The sequence below is a fragment of the Pholcus phalangioides genome, unplaced genomic scaffold, assembly GCF_987345545.1.
Source record: "Pholcus phalangioides strain wild (caught in Gottingen) unplaced genomic scaffold, Ppha-v1.0 ptg000043l_1, whole genome shotgun sequence".
Lineage (NCBI taxonomy): Eukaryota > Metazoa > Arthropoda > Arachnida > Araneae > Pholcidae > Pholcus > Pholcus phalangioides.
The window spans coordinates 3,179,696-3,198,872 of record NW_028301629.1 but is presented as its reverse complement, the minus strand read 5'-3'; the positions used below and the strand labels follow the sequence as shown (position 1 = coordinate 3,198,872).

The 19,177-nt window shown below is 42.5% G+C and overlaps 2 protein-coding genes and 1 non-coding gene across 3 annotated transcripts; 2 read left to right on the top strand and 1 right to left on the bottom strand.

Annotated features, from left to right (window-relative positions):
* Positions 1 to 374: 374 nt before the first annotated feature.
* LOC149063799 (uncharacterized) lies at positions 375 to 1,433 on the bottom strand. The gene has a single exon (XM_089255599.1). The coding sequence runs from the start codon at positions 1,431 to 1,433 to the stop codon at positions 375 to 377; it is 1,059 nt and encodes a 352-aa protein (XP_089111725.1).
* An 11,784-nt stretch (positions 1,434 to 13,217) lies between these two features.
* Positions 13,218 to 14,039, top strand: LOC149063798 (uncharacterized). Its single transcript, XM_089255598.1, has one exon. It carries the CDS (start codon positions 13,218 to 13,220, stop codon positions 14,037 to 14,039), a length of 822 nt encoding a protein of 273 aa, XP_089111724.1.
* A 4,320-nt stretch (positions 14,040 to 18,359) lies between these two features.
* On the top strand, positions 18,360 to 18,431 carry TRNAQ-CUG (transfer RNA glutamine (anticodon CUG)). The gene has a single exon. It is a non-coding gene; the product is annotated as a tRNA-Gln (tRNA).
* Positions 18,432 to 19,177: the final 746 nt, after the last annotated feature.

The following is a 19,177-nucleotide window of genomic DNA, read 5'->3' as shown; positions in this document are numbered from 1 at the left end:
TCTATTAATTTCTTGAATTGAGAAAGGTGGATCGTTTCTGGTATCAGTATTCTGCTTATTTCTTGACTGCATTACAGTATTTTCATTTTCCCCATTATTTTTGGGGAAAATTTCTTCTAAAATGTTTTGGGCAGCTTGCAAAGATGTTGTTGGATGATCAGGATTTACGAGGAATGTTTGGGGAAGAAATGAGCTTGTATTTGTGACGGTCTTGTATGCTTTCCCAAAAGGCTCCGTCGCCTTTTCACAAAATCTCATCCAGCCTTCTTTTTTTGCCCTGTTGATTTTCTTTTTGTATAATGCAATTTCTTTTCGATATAATTGCTTTAACCTTATTTGAGTGTCTGTATCATTTTCTCTTTCACACCTCCTCTTTAGTGCTCGCAGACGTTTCCTTTCCTTTCTAACGTTAGTTCATCATTCCACCATGCGAGGTTTTGAATTGGTGAAGGTTTCACTTTTGGAAATGTCTGCTCACACATGTTAGTAATATAGGTCATTAGTTCCTGGCATATTTGTTGGAGGGTTTTGTTGTCTTGACATTTCCTCAAATTGTATTGTATTGTTTCAATTACGCTTTTTGTTTTCAAGATGAAAACCTTTAGCTTCCTCGCTGTTATTTTATATCGTCTCTGTGGCTTTTGGCAAATAGTCACATTCGTTTGTATATAAATATATTTATGTCCGCTGAGAGTCACTTTCTCGTCCACTTTCCAAGATGTATTCAGTAGTGTTGCATGCGAGTTCGTAATAGTCACATCCGGCCATCCTTTCCCATAATCCGTCTCGAAGGTGGGAGGAGAATTACTATGGTTGAGAAAATATAAATTGTTCCTATTAGAATAATCAATGAGCTTATTTCCTCTAGTATCTGTTCTATGGTCTCCCCAGAGCGGGTGATGACTATTGAGGTCGCCGCACAACAATAAGTTCGCTTGTGTGGACAGTTTCAATAGTTGGTCCATTTCTTTAAGGACATTCTCAACACAATCTTTTGGTGAAGAGTACGCACTAGCTAATATTAGATCATGTTGAGGCTGTGAGATTCTAATCGATGTGATGTTGTTGCTCGTATGATATGTCATAGGGTTAATGTCTGGATTGAGCACCAGGATTGCCGCTTTCCCATTTCTGGACATCCATCTTTTCCATCTTTTCGGAAATCCGCGCAGTGGCTTCCCTGATATTCCTGGCTCCTGCAAGGCAATTATGTCAATCTTATCCTTGATTGCTGTATCTACAAGCAAGTTTATTGCCGCTCTAGTTCGATCTACATTTATTTGTAGTATTTTGAGATTGCCCATTGGAGATGGTGTCGTTGAAGAGCATTGAATTTGCTCTTGTCGACATAATCTTGGGTGTTTTTCCCGTCTGCTATTTTGACCTGTTATCCGGGAGTTGGCTATTGCGTCCTTGATGTTATCTTGAGGCATTGTATATCAAAAATGTAATATTAAAATAGTTATATATAATAAGCTACCTGACTTATATGTGTAGGAAAACGATGTGTTATCTTGTTATCAATTTTTCAAGTGTAACTTCAACTTGAAATTGTTCGCGACTGCCGAACTTATTACCTTCGCAGCCGACGAGTCTGTACATATCAAAGTGATTTGACCTCTATGTTCATCTATTCTAGCACTAGCAATGAGCTCCTGTAGATTGCTGTATTTTAACTGTTCTTCTAAGTCATTCATAACTTGCTTGATGTCCTTTTGGTCAATAGCGTTTAATGTCAGTTTAGATTCATTGATATCGGCATACCTATACACGGTATTACAAGCTCTTGAGGCTAGATTTCTCTGGTTAGCACAAGAGATTCCTGCATATGTAGTACGACTGCTTCGAATTTCACTATGATTCTTAAGATGACAACGATTGTAGAAAACCAAGCCGGATCCAAATCTGAATGCCGAAGAGGCCTCTCTCTTATAATTCTGTTCCTCGGATTCATAGGCAATATCACCCAAGAGGTTTGGATTTTTCTGATACATTGCTGTTGTTTTATTATTGAAAGTACGTCCAAAGTTCTTGTTATTTGAAGTTTTAACCCCTGCATATGTTTGCGGTTGAGGTCGGTGCTGTTTAAAATCATCGGTGCCTGGGCACACAACATATATGTACTGCCGGAGGCTTCGGTTGTTGAGTATAAATCTTTGGATGTTTTTACAGTCTTCTTTAGTGTAACAATCAACTGCCGTACCATTTCTAATATGTCTGATGTTGTGAATTTTTTTCTCAAATTTTTTGATAATAATTTGGTGGTTACTGTTACTTTGATGTGGTTGAGCCAATCTGTTCTTGTATAACAGCACTGAATAGATCTGCCGATTCTTGTTTTTCCTCTGCTTCTTCCTGTAGCTGACTTCTTGGTAAGGATTTTCCGTATTGGAAGAGATCTCGTCAAGTATGACATATGAAGATGAACTGTCATTCAATTCATCTACGTGATTTGATATTACAGAGTCCTTTTGTTGAGGAGGGGAAGGTATGGGAATTGATATCTGTGTGATTTTTTCAGAATTAGTCACAATGGGCAAATTCTTCTCTGCCGATTTTCTCGCAGTTCCATGTTGTTTTTCAAGGCATTGCCCTTGTGGTGATGGGGAGTCTGTTTGTGTCAAACCACTGAGTTCTTGTTTTATAGTCCCCTCAATCCATTCCACAATAGAATCTATCATAGAGTTGGTTTTTTCCAGTGACGCTGCAGGGAGGTTGTAATTATTGCTTAACCGCTGTTCAAGTCTTGCCCGAGTTCCAACTCCAGAGATGTAGGTGTTGACAGCTTTAATACTAGTTGCAGTGTTAATTGATGTGGTTGCAGATGGAGATAATGTAACTTTCTCTGATTGTGGCAGATCATGCGATACTTCTGGAATGTTGGTGTTGACTCCAGCCTCTCTGTGAGTTTCTTTGGCGACATCTCTTTGTGGTTTTGGAGGTTGTTGTGGTGCTCTGTTGCGCATCTCACCCATATTGCTAATCTGCTGTTGGAGAAGTTTCTCGATCTGTGGTTGAGCTGAGAGACGGTCTTGGTGAGACTGAGTAAAAAAATGTGGTGTAGTCGAAGTGAGCGTTTGTTCCTGAGGAGAAGATATTTCTGTTTGGCAGAAGTTGTCCCTAGTAAATTTGAGGATGTTGTCTGCCCAGATATTGATTGCATCAATTATTTTATTGCTTCTTTTGCGTTGTTTAGCGGGAATGCAGAACCCTACATTTCCTCTGGCTTTATCACTTGTATAGGAGTTCAAAATTTCCCGAAGCTCCTCCAGGAGCACGTGTACATTTGGTTGGAGTGTCTTATGTGCTGAAAAATCACTTGAGAGTGAAGTAGTGGCACCCATCGTTTTTTGTGCATATACTTGTTGACCGTTGAGTTTGGATATGACTTCAGATGATGCTTGTTGAGAAGGTAAGGTTACAGAATTATTTTTACTCAAATTATCACTGGATTGCATTTCTGTTATCAAAATGGGCTTGAGGAGATCCTCAGAACCTCCTTGACCCCTAGATATGGCAAGGTTCTTGTCTTTTTCCTTAAGTCTTGATGAACTTCGTCTGACAGGTTTTTCAGCTGAGTTGGGTGTTTCAAACCGACGAGAAGTTTTTTTGGTATTCTTGATCTGAGAGCAAAGTTTGTCTTCATATTGAGTTTGTTTTTTCACCCTTATCTCAAGGTTCTCTTTTTTTCCCTTGGAGGTTTATAAACTTTCTGTTTCTTGGGAAATGTTCATATTGGCAGCATTGTTCTCCTCACTCCTTTTCTTAACTTGAGACTTGACGTTTTGTTTACCAGAACTTTTCTTTTTTTTTCCACTCTTATAACTTTTGGAATTTTTATGTGAAGTGAGGTTCTGTATTTCTGCTGACTTCTCTTGTAAGAGAAAGTGGCTTTTATCAAGTTTCTCTTTCTTGAAGTCTAAAAAGTCAAGCATTGTCTGAAGTTCCTTGTCGTTCCCGGTGTAATCAATTCCCTCTGGTAGAGAATCCATATAACTGCCTTCATCCCATGATTCAACTGATGAGTCCATTATTTTCGAAGGAAAGTGATTGGGTTGTTGGACCGTCGATGTATTTAGTGAGAGAGAAGTTCCTTTCGAGTGAGATTCAGGGTCACAAGATATGTCAGTATTTAGTTTACCAAGCTGTTTGCGCCGACAAGAAGGTGGTGTGTTTGAAACACCCAACTGACTTTGGGAATCATTGTAATTGAGATCATCAGTAGAGAGGAGTGTCTTTGATTCACTGCCCTGTTCCTGTTCCCCGGAATTACTCGCCATTTCTTCTATAGAGGAAGTCTGTAGATCATGTAGAGTGTTATTATTCAATACCATTGAGGGTTCAGTTTTCGTTTCCGTTGTTTCAAGATCTATGTTTTGTGTCTTTTCTGTCAATGGGATTTTCTCTGCTACTTGACTTGTAAATGTAGTCGGTTTATTGGAGGCATCAGTTGCTCGAAAGACTCTCCTCTGACATTCTGAATCTTCTATGCTGAACTTGAGCGAGTCTTGCTTTTCTAGTTGTTCATTATGCACAAATGAAGATGTTTTCTGTATGTTGAAAATACCCATTTTATGTTTCCGTTTTATCAGCTCTGCTTTATTCGAAATTGATGTTTGTGAGTTGCAGGAATTCAGTTTGTAGACCACGTCTGACGTTGACGACGAAGATGAGAGGGAGCCAATCGATGAGTTTGACGACGAGATTGAGACATCTGAGTTTTCCGATGTTACTAAACGGGAGCTAATATTGAAGGTTTCATTGAAAGACCTGGCCAAATTTTTAAAGACTTGGTGAATTTTGGAGGCTTTCTTGTTAATTGGATGATCTCTCTGGTCTTTTTTCTTTTTATCCCGTTCATTGTGCTCGCTTCTCTCAAGATCTAATATTGGATTTGACGTGTTCATGTCCTTATGGAATGGGTGATCTGTACAGTCTGGTTGATTTGAAGTTCCCACAAGGGTATCTTTTTTGTCCATGTTTGAATCAAAAGCTGGGATCCCTACAGGTGTCTTATTTGACTTATCCATAGTCAGTACAAAACTATTAACGGCACTACCAATTATGAAGAATATTAGCACATGAGAAACGTATGCGTGACCTGACTGAATGGTCACCAAATCGAATCCGTTCACAAAATTAAAGTAAAATGTTCAAAAATGAAAATTCAGTACAAAACTATTAACACCATGAGAAACATATAAATATAATAAACATAATAATAAACTTATAATACCAATTATAAAGAATATTAGCACATGAGACACGTATGCGTGACCTGACTGAATGGTCACAAAATCAATCCGTTCACAAAAATTATAGTAAAATGTTCAAAAATGAAAATTCAGCCCAAAACTATTAACACCATTACCAATTATAACGAATAACCACACCTGAGAAACATGTATACGACTCGACTGAATGGTCGCCAAATGAAAATCGTTCACAAAAAATTATAGTAAAATGTTCAGAAATGAAAATTCAGCACAAAACTATTAACACCACTACGAATTATGAACACCAATGCATGAGAAACATGTGTGACCCGGTTGAATGGTCACCAAATGAAATTCGTTCACAAAATATTAATAGTATAATGTTCGTCAAAAAACTTTTACCATGGCAAAAGAAAATCAGTTAAAGAAACAATTCCGGACTTCGAAAGTCCAAAAACCATTTACATGTATAATAAAACTTGTCACCTGGTTCGAAAATGGCGAGTCATACACACAACATTGGATTCTTTTTACAAAATCATATCTCCCCAATTATAAGAGTTATGGCAACGATTAACAGGTTGAATTATAGCAAATGTTCTGGTTAATGATCTCTACTATCAAGTTTCGAAAATCACTCACCCCTATCATGTCCAAACTGTCCTCAAATGTAGTTCACCTTCACCGCTTGAAAACCACTGAAGTTTATATCCGGAGTTTGTAATCATACCATCCACTTCGAACTACTTGGAATGTTTGAATGATCTTCATACCGTTTTGAAGCTGACATTCCCGCCGACAAATCAAATGAAAAATTTACACCGATTGTCACTGAAAATTTCCAGTCATTGATAGCGGAAGATGGTAACCGTCGCCCGTTGATCGCGACTGCACCGATATAGCACGTGTGGCATTAACAATATCCAAATTTTTTCCCTACATCACACCACCACACAACTCCACATATGTGAACCCCCACTCCTACACTTAATAGACAATAATTACGCATTTACGGCCTGCCATAACCTAATATTCACGTTTTAAAACCAAATTTTTAACGGAGCACGAAAATAAACAAACTGCCTCCATTGTGACTTGACTGGACTCCCCCGCTGGCACCGGAGTTGCAGGAGACGGATCCCTTATCTTCTCGGGATGTTCCTCAAGGAATTTCACCATTTTTCTTATCTTTTCCTTTGATTCCTCTCGACGTAGTATGCCAAGCATCCATAGTCTGTGTAGACGGGCAGCCGGCGAACGGAAGTGAAAGGGCGTCGTTTCTGGACAGCATGTGGCGTAGTGCAGGGGCGTGCCAGGCTCAAGTAAAGAGCATTTATCGCTGGCAATCACTTTAAAGCGATGTAAGGTTGCCGGGAAAGGCCCATGACCGGTGACAAATAAGATGAGCTCTCGTGACCAGCTGGCTGATGCGAAGATATATTTAAGAAAGAGAAAAAAATCCATCTAGCTGTGCGGTGCACTCGAGCTCAAAGAAAAAAAGATCGTAACCCATGATTTACCAACCTTCCTGGTAGGGTTTTGGACAATAAAATTCACGGGGGCACAAAAAATTATCGAAATCAAGTTCAGGATGAGTGTGTGATAGAATCGAAATTCATAATTTTGGAGAAAATTCGACGTATCAGTATAACGAATAATTTTCATTTTTCTCTGTGTAGTTTGATTCATTTTATGAAGTCCTATATGGTTTTGCACTGAGGGGCCGTTCAAGTATTACGTCATCATCGATGGGGGGGAGGGGGTTTCCGATTTGATGACAAGGAAGGAGAGGGGTTTGGATAGTGCTTACGCCATCAACCCCCCTTTATGAAAATATGAGTTAGGATTCAGAGGGGCAGAGCTGATGACGAAATTTTGCTGACAAGGTGGGGGGGGGGGGGTTAGCGTTTCGCTGACTTTTTCTGACAAGGGGGGGGGAGGAGGTCAAAAATTTCTGAAAATTTGCTTACGTAATACTTGAACGGCTCCTAACCAAGTTCGACTATTGTTAATATTTACTCACACAAATTCCTCAAATAAGCAGGACGATTGCACCTCGTGGGGTCCAGAGACCAAACCAGAAATTTTGTCCTAAAAATTAGTGACGATTGAAAATTAAGGTTTTATTTCAGTCATATATTCCAAAAAAGTTCTTTTATTACTGTATATATCCACTAGTAAGTTTGAATAATGTTGCTGATCAAAATCAGCAGATAGGTTCCGAGACTTTCCGTGTTTTTATCATCCTTTAACGATCTCATCGCGGAAAAGTCGGAACAATTTCCCCAAATAACTCCAATGATAAAAGGCTCTTCCGCCGAACATAGGCATAAATCAGTTTTAATTAGAGACAATAACGATGGTCTCGTGGCCTAATTGGATGCGTAAGAATCTCCTCGACAGCCCGAATCACTCAAAATCAATTGACCTCGTCATCCAAGAAGGCCTTAAAATTCAGTTTCAAAGCCACAAAATTTTACATCTAGTTTTCTCGTAGGGTATTGAGTTCGGAGCCCGACTGGGGGCGGTAGCCTCAAATAATCTTTTTACCAGACGAAATTCAACTACACATCTGATATCATTAGACTTTCTGGCTACGTGTCCTCCAGATACATACGGAAAATTGATTACAAATACGGGACATCGCCATTTATCGCCAAAAATGATGCCAAAAGTAAGGGGTTATTCAAGTATTTAGTCAGCATCGATAGGGGGGTGGTTTCCGATTTGCTGACTTTTGATTGCAAGGGGAAGAGGGGGGGGGGTTGATGATCCTTATGTCATCAACCACCCTTTATAAAAATATGAAATATTCTTTATGGCATCTTACTCGGTGTGATAAAAACGAGGAAACCTTTCGCTGGTTTGTGGGCACCTGAACTAATATTCTCCCTATTAATAAATCCCCTACAGACATGGCCCCCACATCCTAGGGTAGGGCCCCTAGGCTGGAATATTTTGCGGGCCCCCGACCAGACTTTCACGGGCCCCTTTATGATGGATTTATAGCGTAAAAAAACAAAAAAATAATGAACATCGTCCCGGGCCCCAGGGCTGGAGCCTTGCCAGCCCACCCCTTGTGGGGGCCATGCCTACAGAGTCACTTTAGTGATCCCTAAATGTTTCACGGATCCTTCAAGTGCTCTGGAAATGTGTTCGGGCTGCTTAAGTGGTCTGAAACTGTGCTACGCATCACTCAAGTGATCCGTAATTATGCCTCGGTTCACTTAAGTAATTTGGGAATGTTCCGCGGGTAACTTGAGTGATGTAGAACCACACTGGAGCCGCTTAAGTGCTCTGAAACTGCGCCACATGCCACTCAAGGGATCTCTAAATGTGCCCCGGATCGTTTAAGTGTTCTGGAACTGTGTCGCGGGTTACTTAAGTGATCTGAAAATGTGCCACGGGCCACTTAAATGCTTTGGAATTATGCCACGGGTCATTTAAATGATTTGCAAATGTGCCGCTTAGTTCATTTTTTACAAAATTGGATTTGAAGGGGTGCAAGCCACATCAGGTAACCTTCAGGGCCATATTTGGTCTGCGGTTCAAGGGTATACCATATATGGCTTAAAGGGTGGGTCGCAATGAATTTCTTCAAGAGAAATTTGGAGTTCTTGTTCTTCTCATAACATTGATATTAACAGAAATTCATTACAATAACATATAAAGGTATTTTCTTTCGAAATTTTAATTTCTTTTAAAATATTTTTTGCATTAAAAAATATTTTTTTTGCTGCCTGGGGGTGCACGAGCCCCCTATTCTCCTCCCTTTCGCGTACGTTTCTGATCCCACCAATATGCGTTAAGAGTTAGGGGGAGGGGCAGTGCTGACGAAATTTTGCTGACACACTTTTGGGGTCAAAAATGGATAAAAATTTGCTGACATAATACTTGAACGTCCCCTAAGCAAAGTGGTGGAATCACTGAAAAATCGCCAATGGCGGGAAATGAAGCATTACCGCGTATTGCAATGTAATTAAAATGAATTCCACGAAAAATAAAACGTTTAACATGACAAATATATGTGAGTGGTGTAATGTATAGTTTTAATTATCGTCGTTATTCGATCGGCCAAATTAGGGGTCATTAAAGTATTACGTCAGCATCGAGGGGTGAGGGGTTTCGGATTTGCTGACTTTTGATGACTAGGGGGGGAGGGGGGTTTGAAGGTCACTTACGTCATCAACCAACCCTTTATGAAGATATGAAATATTCTAAGCCGCTGACGAAATTTTGCTGACAGGGGGAAGGGGGGGGGGGAAACAGTGTTTTGCTGACGAGGGGGGGGGGTCAAAAATGGCTGAAAATCTGCTTACGTAATACTTGAATGACCCCCTACGTGAAAACACGGGACGTATTGTGTTACCATTCATCTATTTGGCTAAAAATGCTTCCTCGTTGTCACTCTATGAATGTTGAATTCCTTTTTTTTGTCGAGTTGTATTCACGTAGAATTTAAAGTGGATCCAACTTATAAGGAAAAATTTTTCGTGGTCATTGGTCCGATGTCGAGTTGTTCGCCTAAAGCGAGCTCGGGTCTTGCCTCTGCGTCACGCGTGTTGTTGCCGCGACATGTCTTGGCAATCTTGAAATTTGATACAACGCACGGAAAGCAAAAAAAAACTTTATTACGTATTCCGCCAACGTATAAACGTCCGCGTTACGAGTCACAAACGATGAGATTTTGATATAATCGAGCCGCCATGTCGGTTTTATACATGCCCGAAAAATGCAATAATTGACATTTCCGCGATGGCATTTCCCCCCCCCCCCCCAAAAAAAATAAATAAGAAGGATGTATCTCGTCATGGTTGTGTTGTGTGTACATGTGTGACTAGTCACTGTGAATACGTATTATTCGTATTTCCGGATTTATCGGTGTTTCATTGCAATGCATAATGTGGAGGAAGTACAGGGTCTTCCTTTTATTCATGTTAATGGGGGGAATTATGAATTACGTAGGAAATGTGGGGGAGGAATTGAGAATTTTCGGAAAATTTAGGTTCTCCTAAAACAGGCATCTTCAACCCGTTGCTCGTGAGCACCACGGTGCTCTCTGATCTGAAGCACCCAGAGTGCTCGAAGCGCGTGTCCGATTTCGTGCTCGCGAGCACAAGATGATCAAGTAAACACCAAACAATCCCAATAAACACTTAGTATAAATATCGCATTGAAGGATCATGGGCGAAGATACGAGGGGGGGGGGGCGGCGGCGTTGAACTCGACTGATCTAAGGCGACTTGATAAGGATTATATATTATCAGTCTATAGCCCTTATTCCAGTGGCTATAGACTGAGCTAATGCATATATGTATAGATAAATTGACATCATCATCATCATCGTGCCCCCCAGCAATAATGGCCGTGCCCCCCCCCCCTCCCAGACTTCCAAGCCTATCTCCAAGAATGTGAAGGATTGAAATTCCTGATTTCATGCATGGGTATGTCAAACTTGTGGTAAGAGTGCTCTTCTTTTGATGATGGGGGTACAGGCATTGCTCGCGATTAGAGAAAGGTTGAAGACCCCCTGTCCTAAAGGCACGAACTACGAAGGGCATCTCCACCATGTTGCTCGTAAGCAGGCCTGCTAGATACACCTAGGTTCTACCTGACTATCATGGCCCTCACATCCTGGAGAGGGGCCCCCAGGCTAGAATCTTTTGAGGGCCCCCGGTCATACTTTCATGCTCCCCTTCTGTAGTTAGTTTATAGCGTGAAAAGCAACAAATGATGAGAACTGCCCGGGCCCCAGGGCTAGAGCCCTGTCAGCCCCCCCCCCTTTGTGGGGGCCATGCTGACTATAGTCAGGTTTAGGCATTATATTCATAAACTATGGGGCAAGTGGGTTCACGAGGTGTGGCTAGTGTAGGGTGACCAGATGCCCCTGTTTTTCGCTGTTAAATAGGCTTTCGGGACGCCTATTTGTCCCGATTATTTTTTGCGCCATCAAAGATCGAATGAAACAGAATAATTTTCAAATACAGTCCGTCCCGCTCAGTTGGGTAATGAATAAAAGGATACCCACTCCCACTTCTCTTAAACACGGATCCTCTGGAACCAAAATTTCTCCCATAGAGACAATGTTATTTATGGTAGAATATCGACTTTCTCCACTCAATCGAATATTACGATTCACACGGCAACTGTAAATATGTATATATTGATCACTATGTACATAATTATTATTTTTTAGATAAGACATTTAAAAATTATTACAAATACCAGTTAAGACTTATAAAAAAAAACTAGACGTATAAGGGCTCGAAGTATCTAAGCTGTCTTCCATCATGCCCCCCCCCCCACATCCTGTAGCGGGGCCCCTAGGCTGGAATCTTTTGCGGGCCCCTCGGTCAGACTTTTAACGGGCCCATTCTGTAGTTAATTTATAGCGTGAAAAACCAGAAAAGTTATGATAACCGTTCCGGGCCCCCCTATGTGGGGACCAGTACGTACATTACTTTACGGTATTTTTTTCCCCCTCTGTAGAGCCAATAGAAGGTGATTCTAATTAAAGTTCCCGTACTCTGTGAGTAGTTTTCCTCAAAAACTGCTCATCCGAACACAGTCAAATTGTTCAATTTTTGACCACCAGGCGAAAAAGTGACGAATTATTACTGCATGAAAAATTTACCGTGGTCCACATAGCATATACTAAGTTTCAATATGGAATGCTTCTACCAAATTTGTACCGCAACGAGTTTGTAGCACGACGAATTGTCACGCGGCAAGTTGAGCGCGACGAATTGTCACGCGGCAAGTTGAGCGCGACGAATTGACCGAGACCATTACCTCCTAGAGGTTCTAGAGATGTATCTAGGAGCAGTGCCGCCTTAACGCATGGGCCACCACGCGGGGGCCTAAAGAGAAGAGGGGCCTCGGAAAAACGAGAAGTAGTTGAATTTTTCGAGAATTTGCCAGGGAGGGCCTCAGAAACATCACTTAGCCCGAGCGCCCACGATGTTCTAAAGACGGCCCTGTCTAGGAGGTAATGCCTAGACCCTCTACATCCCAATTTACAGCATCAAGATGCAAATGTACATAGTCGGAGATAGACTTGAAATAAAAAATCTGGTTGTGAGCCACCGAGCTATAGGGAAATTTCCTTTATAGCTCAGTGGGTTTATCTAATAGACAGGTTCTCTTGATCGAAGTCCTGTCGACCAGACCCGGGTCGACTTTAGGAGAGGCATATGAGTCTTCGCCAGGGTCGTCTTAAGAGCATCATGGGGGGCCGTCTCGAGCCAGGTGATTTTTCTGAGGCCCGACTTGACAAATTTTCGAAAATTTCAACCGGTTATAATTTCTATGAGACCCCCCCCCCTCTTCCCTTGAGATCCCCGGGCCGTGTACGGGTGGGCCCACTCGTTATGACGACACTGGTCTTCGCACCCGGGCGAGCGGTAAGCTCAAGCCACCCCCTGAGTGCCATCATAACTCATGGTCCCACCCGGGCATAGCCCGTGGGCATGGCCCCCACATCATGAAGCAGGGCCCCTAGGCTGGGATCTTTTACGGGCCCCCGGACCAGACTTTTATGAGGCCCCCTTTATGATGAATTTATAGCGTGAAAAAACAAAAGAATGATTAAAATCCTCCCGGGCCCCAGGGCTGGAGCCTTGTCAGCCCACCCCTTGTGGGGGCCATGCCCGTGGGCAATGCCAATTGTTTTTGTTTTGGAGGCCAGATATATTCTGGAACATTTGAACTGTAGTGACCGATCATAAACGATACTCTGTGACGTCACGATGTCACGTTTTCTCGTTGTAGCGCTTTTCGCCTTGTGATGGATGGTAACCTAGCAACGGATGGCCTGAGAGTTTTTCGAACGTTTTAATCAGTTGATTGTATTTCGTCATAGAGTATGGATGTCGCGTATAACTTGTCCGTGTGTGTAAATAAAATGTTCATGTCTTTAAAAATGAAATTTACATCTTCTCATTGCCGTCGCCTTTACTGGTGACCCGGACGTGATCCTGAACCTGCCAAGAACTTATCTCCATGGCTGAACAGCAAGAAAGCGATCTTCGAATTCAAGCTGTCCACGCGAAACTGCCGACGTTCTCGAAGGACAATATCAAACTTTTTTTCGTCCAGCTCGACGCTGCCTTCAAGATTAACCATGTTACTGCCGAAGGAACCAAGTATAACTACCTAGTCAACTGCCTAGATGTGGAGATCTTGTCAACGGTAAGTGACATTGTTTTCGATCCTCCCGCATCGGATCCGTTCTCGAAACTCAAGGAGAGACTCCTCGCTGTGTATAAGCATTCAGCCGCGAAAGAGATCAAGATATTGTTAGAAGACCTATCCCTAGGTGATCAGAAGCCTAGTACGTTGCTACGTAAAATGCGCGAGCTTTCGACAGGGCGAATTAGCGATGAGACTTTCCTCAAAAATTTGTGGCTTCAACGGCTACCAAAGAGTATACAAACGGTATTAGCAGCCAGCAGCAAAGAACTCGACAAGCTAGCCGAGTTAGCTGATCGAGTAGCTGAGCTCACCGAACCCAATTACGGTTATGTAGCAGAAGCCTCGTCTTGCTCGGAAATAAGAGACCTTAAACTGCAAATCTCGGAGCTGACTAAAAGAGTTGAGCAGTTGGGCAAATATCCGAGGAATAGCCGGAACCGCTATCGAAACTCCAGTCGAGACCGACGTTATTCTGGTTCTAGGAATCGCTCGCGATATCGAGACTCCGATGAAAACCCTAAAGTGTGTTATTATCATAGCAGGTTCGGAAATAAAGCTTTCAGATGCAAGTCCCCTTGCGCTTACAACGCTCAGAATATTCAGGGAAACGGTCCAAGCCCCCCGCAGTAACGGCATGCGGTGGCGGCGATAGCAGTCTTCATCATAGCCGTTTGTTCATTATGGAAAGGAAAAGCGGCATGAAGTTTTTAATTGACTCTGGAGCTGATATATCAATTTTACCTTACAAAGGCAACGGCAAACCGACAACTTTTGGGCTTTTCGCTGCAAATAGTTCCCGTATATCTACCTACGGTTTGAAACTCCTGGAATTGGACTTGAACTTACGGCGGAATTACAAATGGCATTTCACCCTCGCTGACGTTGAGAGACCAATTATCGGATCGGATTTCCTTGCTCACTACGGACTCATCATCGATATCAAAAACAAGCGACTTATAGATCCACTCACTTCTCTCACGTGTAAAGGTTTTACTTACAATGGACCTTCGACAACGATTAAAACAATCTCCGGAAACAGTGCTATAACTGAAATTTTGAAGGAATTTCCCGAATTAACGAGACCTCGTCCGTTTTCGAGGAAAGCTTCCCATAATACCTTGCACTACATAGAAACTAAAGGTCCTCCTGTTTTCGCAAAGCCACGCAGATTGCACCCAGCTCAACTCAAGATTGCCAAGACCGAATTCCAGATGATGTTGGACCAAGGTATATGTCGTCCATCGAAATCAAACTGGGCTTCCCCGTTGCACATGGTTTCAAAAGGACCGAATGAGTGGAGACCAACTGGTGATTATCGAAGTCTGAACCGAATTACTGTGCCGGATAACTACCCAGTGCCACATATACAGGACTTTGCGCAGAATCTGCATGGATGTAAAGTTTTCTCTAAAATAGATCTGGTCAAAGCATTTCATCATATTCCTGTAAATCCCGACGACATTCCCAAGACAGCAATCATAACACCCTTTGGTTTGTTTGAATTCGTAGTCATGCCGTTCGGACTCTCAAACGCTGCACAAACGTTCCAACGCTTCATTCACGAGGTGCTACGCAATCTCGACTTCTGTTTCTCGTATCTTGATGACGTGCTCATCGCCAGCCATGACGCAGAGCAACATCACAAGCACCTTAGAGAAGTGTTTGAAAGACTCGATAAGTACGGACTGACAATGAACACATCTAAATGCGTATTCAATGTACCGGAAATTTCCTTCCTGGGCTATTTGGTCAATGAACACGGCTCAAAGCCTCTCCCGGACAGAGTTCGTGCAATCCAAGAATTTCCTCTTCCAGAAAACATCAAGCAGCTTCGAAGATTTCTGGGAACTTTGAACTTTTACAGGCGATTTCTACCATCTACAGCAGCTGTGCAAGCACCACTTCATTCCTTCTTGTCCAGCACCAAGAAGAATGACAAGACATCAATTCCTTGGACTCTTGAGACCAGTCAAGCATTCGAAAAATGCAAAACTCAGCTCGCTAATGCCACTCTTTTGCACCATCCTTCAGCATCATCACCATTAGTTTTACATGTGGACGCCAGTGATTTTGCTATAGGTGCCGCCTTGCATCAAGTATCTAACGATAATCAGCTACAACCACTTGCATTCTTCTCGAAGAAGCTTTCAAGCGCACAAAGAAGTTATTCTGCATACGATAGAGAATTACTTGCAGCTTATTCTGCTGTCAAGCACTTCAGGTATATGCTAGAAGCAAGACAATTCTGTATTTGTAGTGACCATAAGCCGTTGGTTTATGCGTTCAGGCAGAAACCAGAAAAGTGTTCACCTCGCCAGCTACGACAGTTGAACTTTATCAGCCAATTCACAACAGAAATTCTTCATATAAAAGGTGTCGAAAATATTCCAGCTGATACTCTTTCTAGAATATCGACCATTTCTGTACCCACACCTTTAGATTATGTGCAACTCGCAGCTGACCAAGAGAATGACAACGATCTCAAAACCATCTTAAATTCTAGTGTATCATCTTTACAACTGAAAAAACTCAGCCTTCCTGACGCAACAGCCGAAATTTGGTGTGATGTGTCAAACGGCAAAATAAGGCCTTTTGTACCAATTTCTCAACGACGACGAGCGTTTGAATCATTGCATTGCTTATCACATCCTGGCATGCGAGCAACATCAAAACTGCTGAGTGACAGATTTGTTTGGCCTTCAATTAGATCTGACTGTCGTGAGTGGACTAGAGCATGTATTCCATGCCAACGCTCTAAAGTTTACCGACACACTCGATCCGCGCTGACTGAATTCAAGGTACCTAACAACCGATTTCAGCATATCAATCTTGACATAGTTGGTCCATTACCATTATGCCAAGGTTCTCGGTACCTCCTAACGATGATAGACAGATTCTCCAGGTGGATCGAAGCCTCTCCAATGCCAGACCAAACTGCCGAAACAGTCGCCAAAACATTAATTGCCACTTGGTTTTCAAGATTCGGCATACCGCACAGGATCACCACCGACCAGGGCAGGCAGTTCGAGAGCCAGCTTTTCCAAAGCTTGAGCAGATATCTAGGATTCCAACATCATAAAACGACTGCTTATCATCCACAAGCAAATGGGCTGATCGAGAGACAACACCGATCGCTGAAAACTGCCCTGAGATGCCGTATTCAATCGAATCCTGCTTGGGTTGATGCTCTTCCATTCGCCCTACTGGGTCTAAGAGCAGCAGTGAAAGAAGACCTGGGATGCTCTTCCGCAGAAATCCTCTACGGAACACCATTGCAGTTGCCCGGCGAGTATTTTTCGAAAACACCAGACATTATACAATCCGATTTCGTCCATCAAATCCAAAAGCTAATGCGTTCAATGAAGCCGGTGCCTACAACAACTCACGGATACACGCCGACGTATATTCCTAGTGATCTGCAATCCGCGTCGCATGTCTTCGTACGCAACGACGCACCACATCCTGCCTTACAACCAACATATCAAGGCCCGTTTCCTGTCAAAGATCGCAGAGAAAAATTTTTCGACATTGGCATCAATGGGGCAAGCAAGAGGATCTCCATTGATCGTTTGATTCCAGCTTTCCTTGGAGATAGCTTTAAGGTACCTTCAGAAGTGCCCATTCAGCCATCCAGTACAGCGTTGCCAGCACAAGCAGTACCAGCAACTGTGACTCGCTCCGGTCGTCACGTCCACTTCCCCGACAGATATTCGACCACAAATTTCGTTGACACTAGGGGGGGAGTGTGTAGTGACCGATCATAAACGATACTCTGTGACGTCACGATGTCACGTTTTCTCGTTGTAGCGCTTTTCGCCTTGTGATGGATGGTAACCTAGCAACGGATGGCCTGAGAGTTTTTCGAACGTTTTAATCAGTTGATTGTATTTCGTCATAGAGTATGGATGTCGCGTATAACTTGTCCGTGTGTGTAAATAAAATGTTCATGTCTTTAAAAATGAAATTTACATCTTCTCATTGCCGTCGCCTTTAGAACAAACCATTTTTTGTGAGGTCCCTCTTCACTTGTGGGCTTCCGGTTGGGCCTATGCGTTAAGATGGCACAGCCCGGGCATAAGCGGGGACAAGGTCATTATTGCTGGGGGCGGGCACGATGATGATGATGTCGATTCATCTATACATATATGCATTAGATCTGTCGACTTCACCTTTGATGCTGGAGGGGGGGGGGGATGCCCCCCCGTATCTCCGCCCATGAGTAAGGGGAGTCCCCGGAGGGCCAAGTGGGCCTCAATCTCAAAAAGGAGAAGTGGTTTAACTTTTGGAGAAATTTACAGGTAGGGGCCATAGGCGAAATAGACTTGGAAGTCTGGGGGGGGGGGGGCGCAGTCATTATTGCTGGGGGCGGGGGCAAGATGATGATGATGTCGATTCATCTATCCATATCTGTCGACTTCACCTTTGATGCTGGGTGGGGGGGCCCGCATCTCCGCCCATGCTAGGGGCTTCAGAAAAGTCGATTGGCCCGGAAGCCCATCATGCTCTTAAGACGGCCCTACTCCATTATCATCGTTCCACACCCCTGAGTAGAGCCCATTGGCGAACGCAAAAGCCGAGATTATAATGTGTTCGGGATAAAACATTAACTCCTCTTTGAGAAGAAAAAATAAATTTAACTCCCCCCCCCCGAAAAAATTCTGCGTTCGCCCATGGGGGTACCATGGCCATGGCCCCCATAAGGGGTGGGCTGGCAAGGCTCCAGTCCTGGGGCCCGGGACGATTTTCATTATTTTTTTGTTTTTTAACGCTATAAATCCATCTTAAAAGGGCCCCGTGAAAGTCTGGTCGGGGGGGCCCGCAAAAGATTCCAGCCTAGGGGCTCTACTCGAGGATGTGGTGATGACGACCATGATACCTATGATTAAAACCCTTCAGTAAGTGTTGTAGGAAGAATATTTTATAATAAGGATAAAGTGCTTTCACGGACGTGGTTCCATGGTGTAATGGTTAGCACTCTGGACTCTGAATCCAGCGATCCGAGTTCAAATCTCGGTGGAACCTGATCTTCATTTTTTTTTTCCTTCTTCATCGCAATTATTTCATTCAAAGCATGGGGGTGGTGGAGGGGGGGGGGAATTATACACAAACATTCATTTTTTTCTTTCCATCCAAAAATTATCGAGACATTAAATAATTTCCAATTATTACGGTAAATTATCATCATCAAATCTGACGTTTTCAGATAAATAAGTATGAAAACATTCAGACACAAATCGGAACATGAATTTTAAAGCTAAATAAATAAATTGTTGCGATAATTATTTTAATTATCAATTATTTAGATTTAAAAAAAAAATTTTAATCAAAGACACGAGACCTATAAGATACAGTTTGAGTTACAGGTTTTAAAAGACAGATGGCACGACTATCTGTATATACTGTAGTTACGGTAAAACAATAAAATTAATCAACTTATAATTCATAAACATTATAAACAAATTAAATCATAAACATTAAAAAAAATTACATAAAGGTACTTATATGCAGTATATTATACAGGGTGGGCAAAAAGTCCGTAGAAACTTTAAAAATAAATAAAAACGGGAGAAAACGGTTTGCATCGTTAGGTCACGGTAATTACTTTAGACAGACGGAAAAAAAACAGCCAATAGGTGACACTGGTACAAGCGGCATCGGTGGAAATATGGAAATGGGACGGTAATAAGAACTTGTGCTCCTAATCCACAATCAGTTCACCGTTATAAACCGTGTGTATGTGGAACAGCTGCTCTCTGACGTTCAGGGCC

What these genes read in the sequence shown, in the direction of transcription:
- LOC149063799 (XM_089255599.1), bottom strand. Translation starts at nt 1,433, where the DNA reads ATGCCTCAAGATAACATCAAGGACGCAATAGCCAACTCCCGGATAACA.
- LOC149063798 (XM_089255598.1), top strand. Translation starts at nt 13,218, where the DNA reads ATGGCTGAACAGCAAGAAAGCGATCTTCGAATTCAAGCTGTCCACGCG.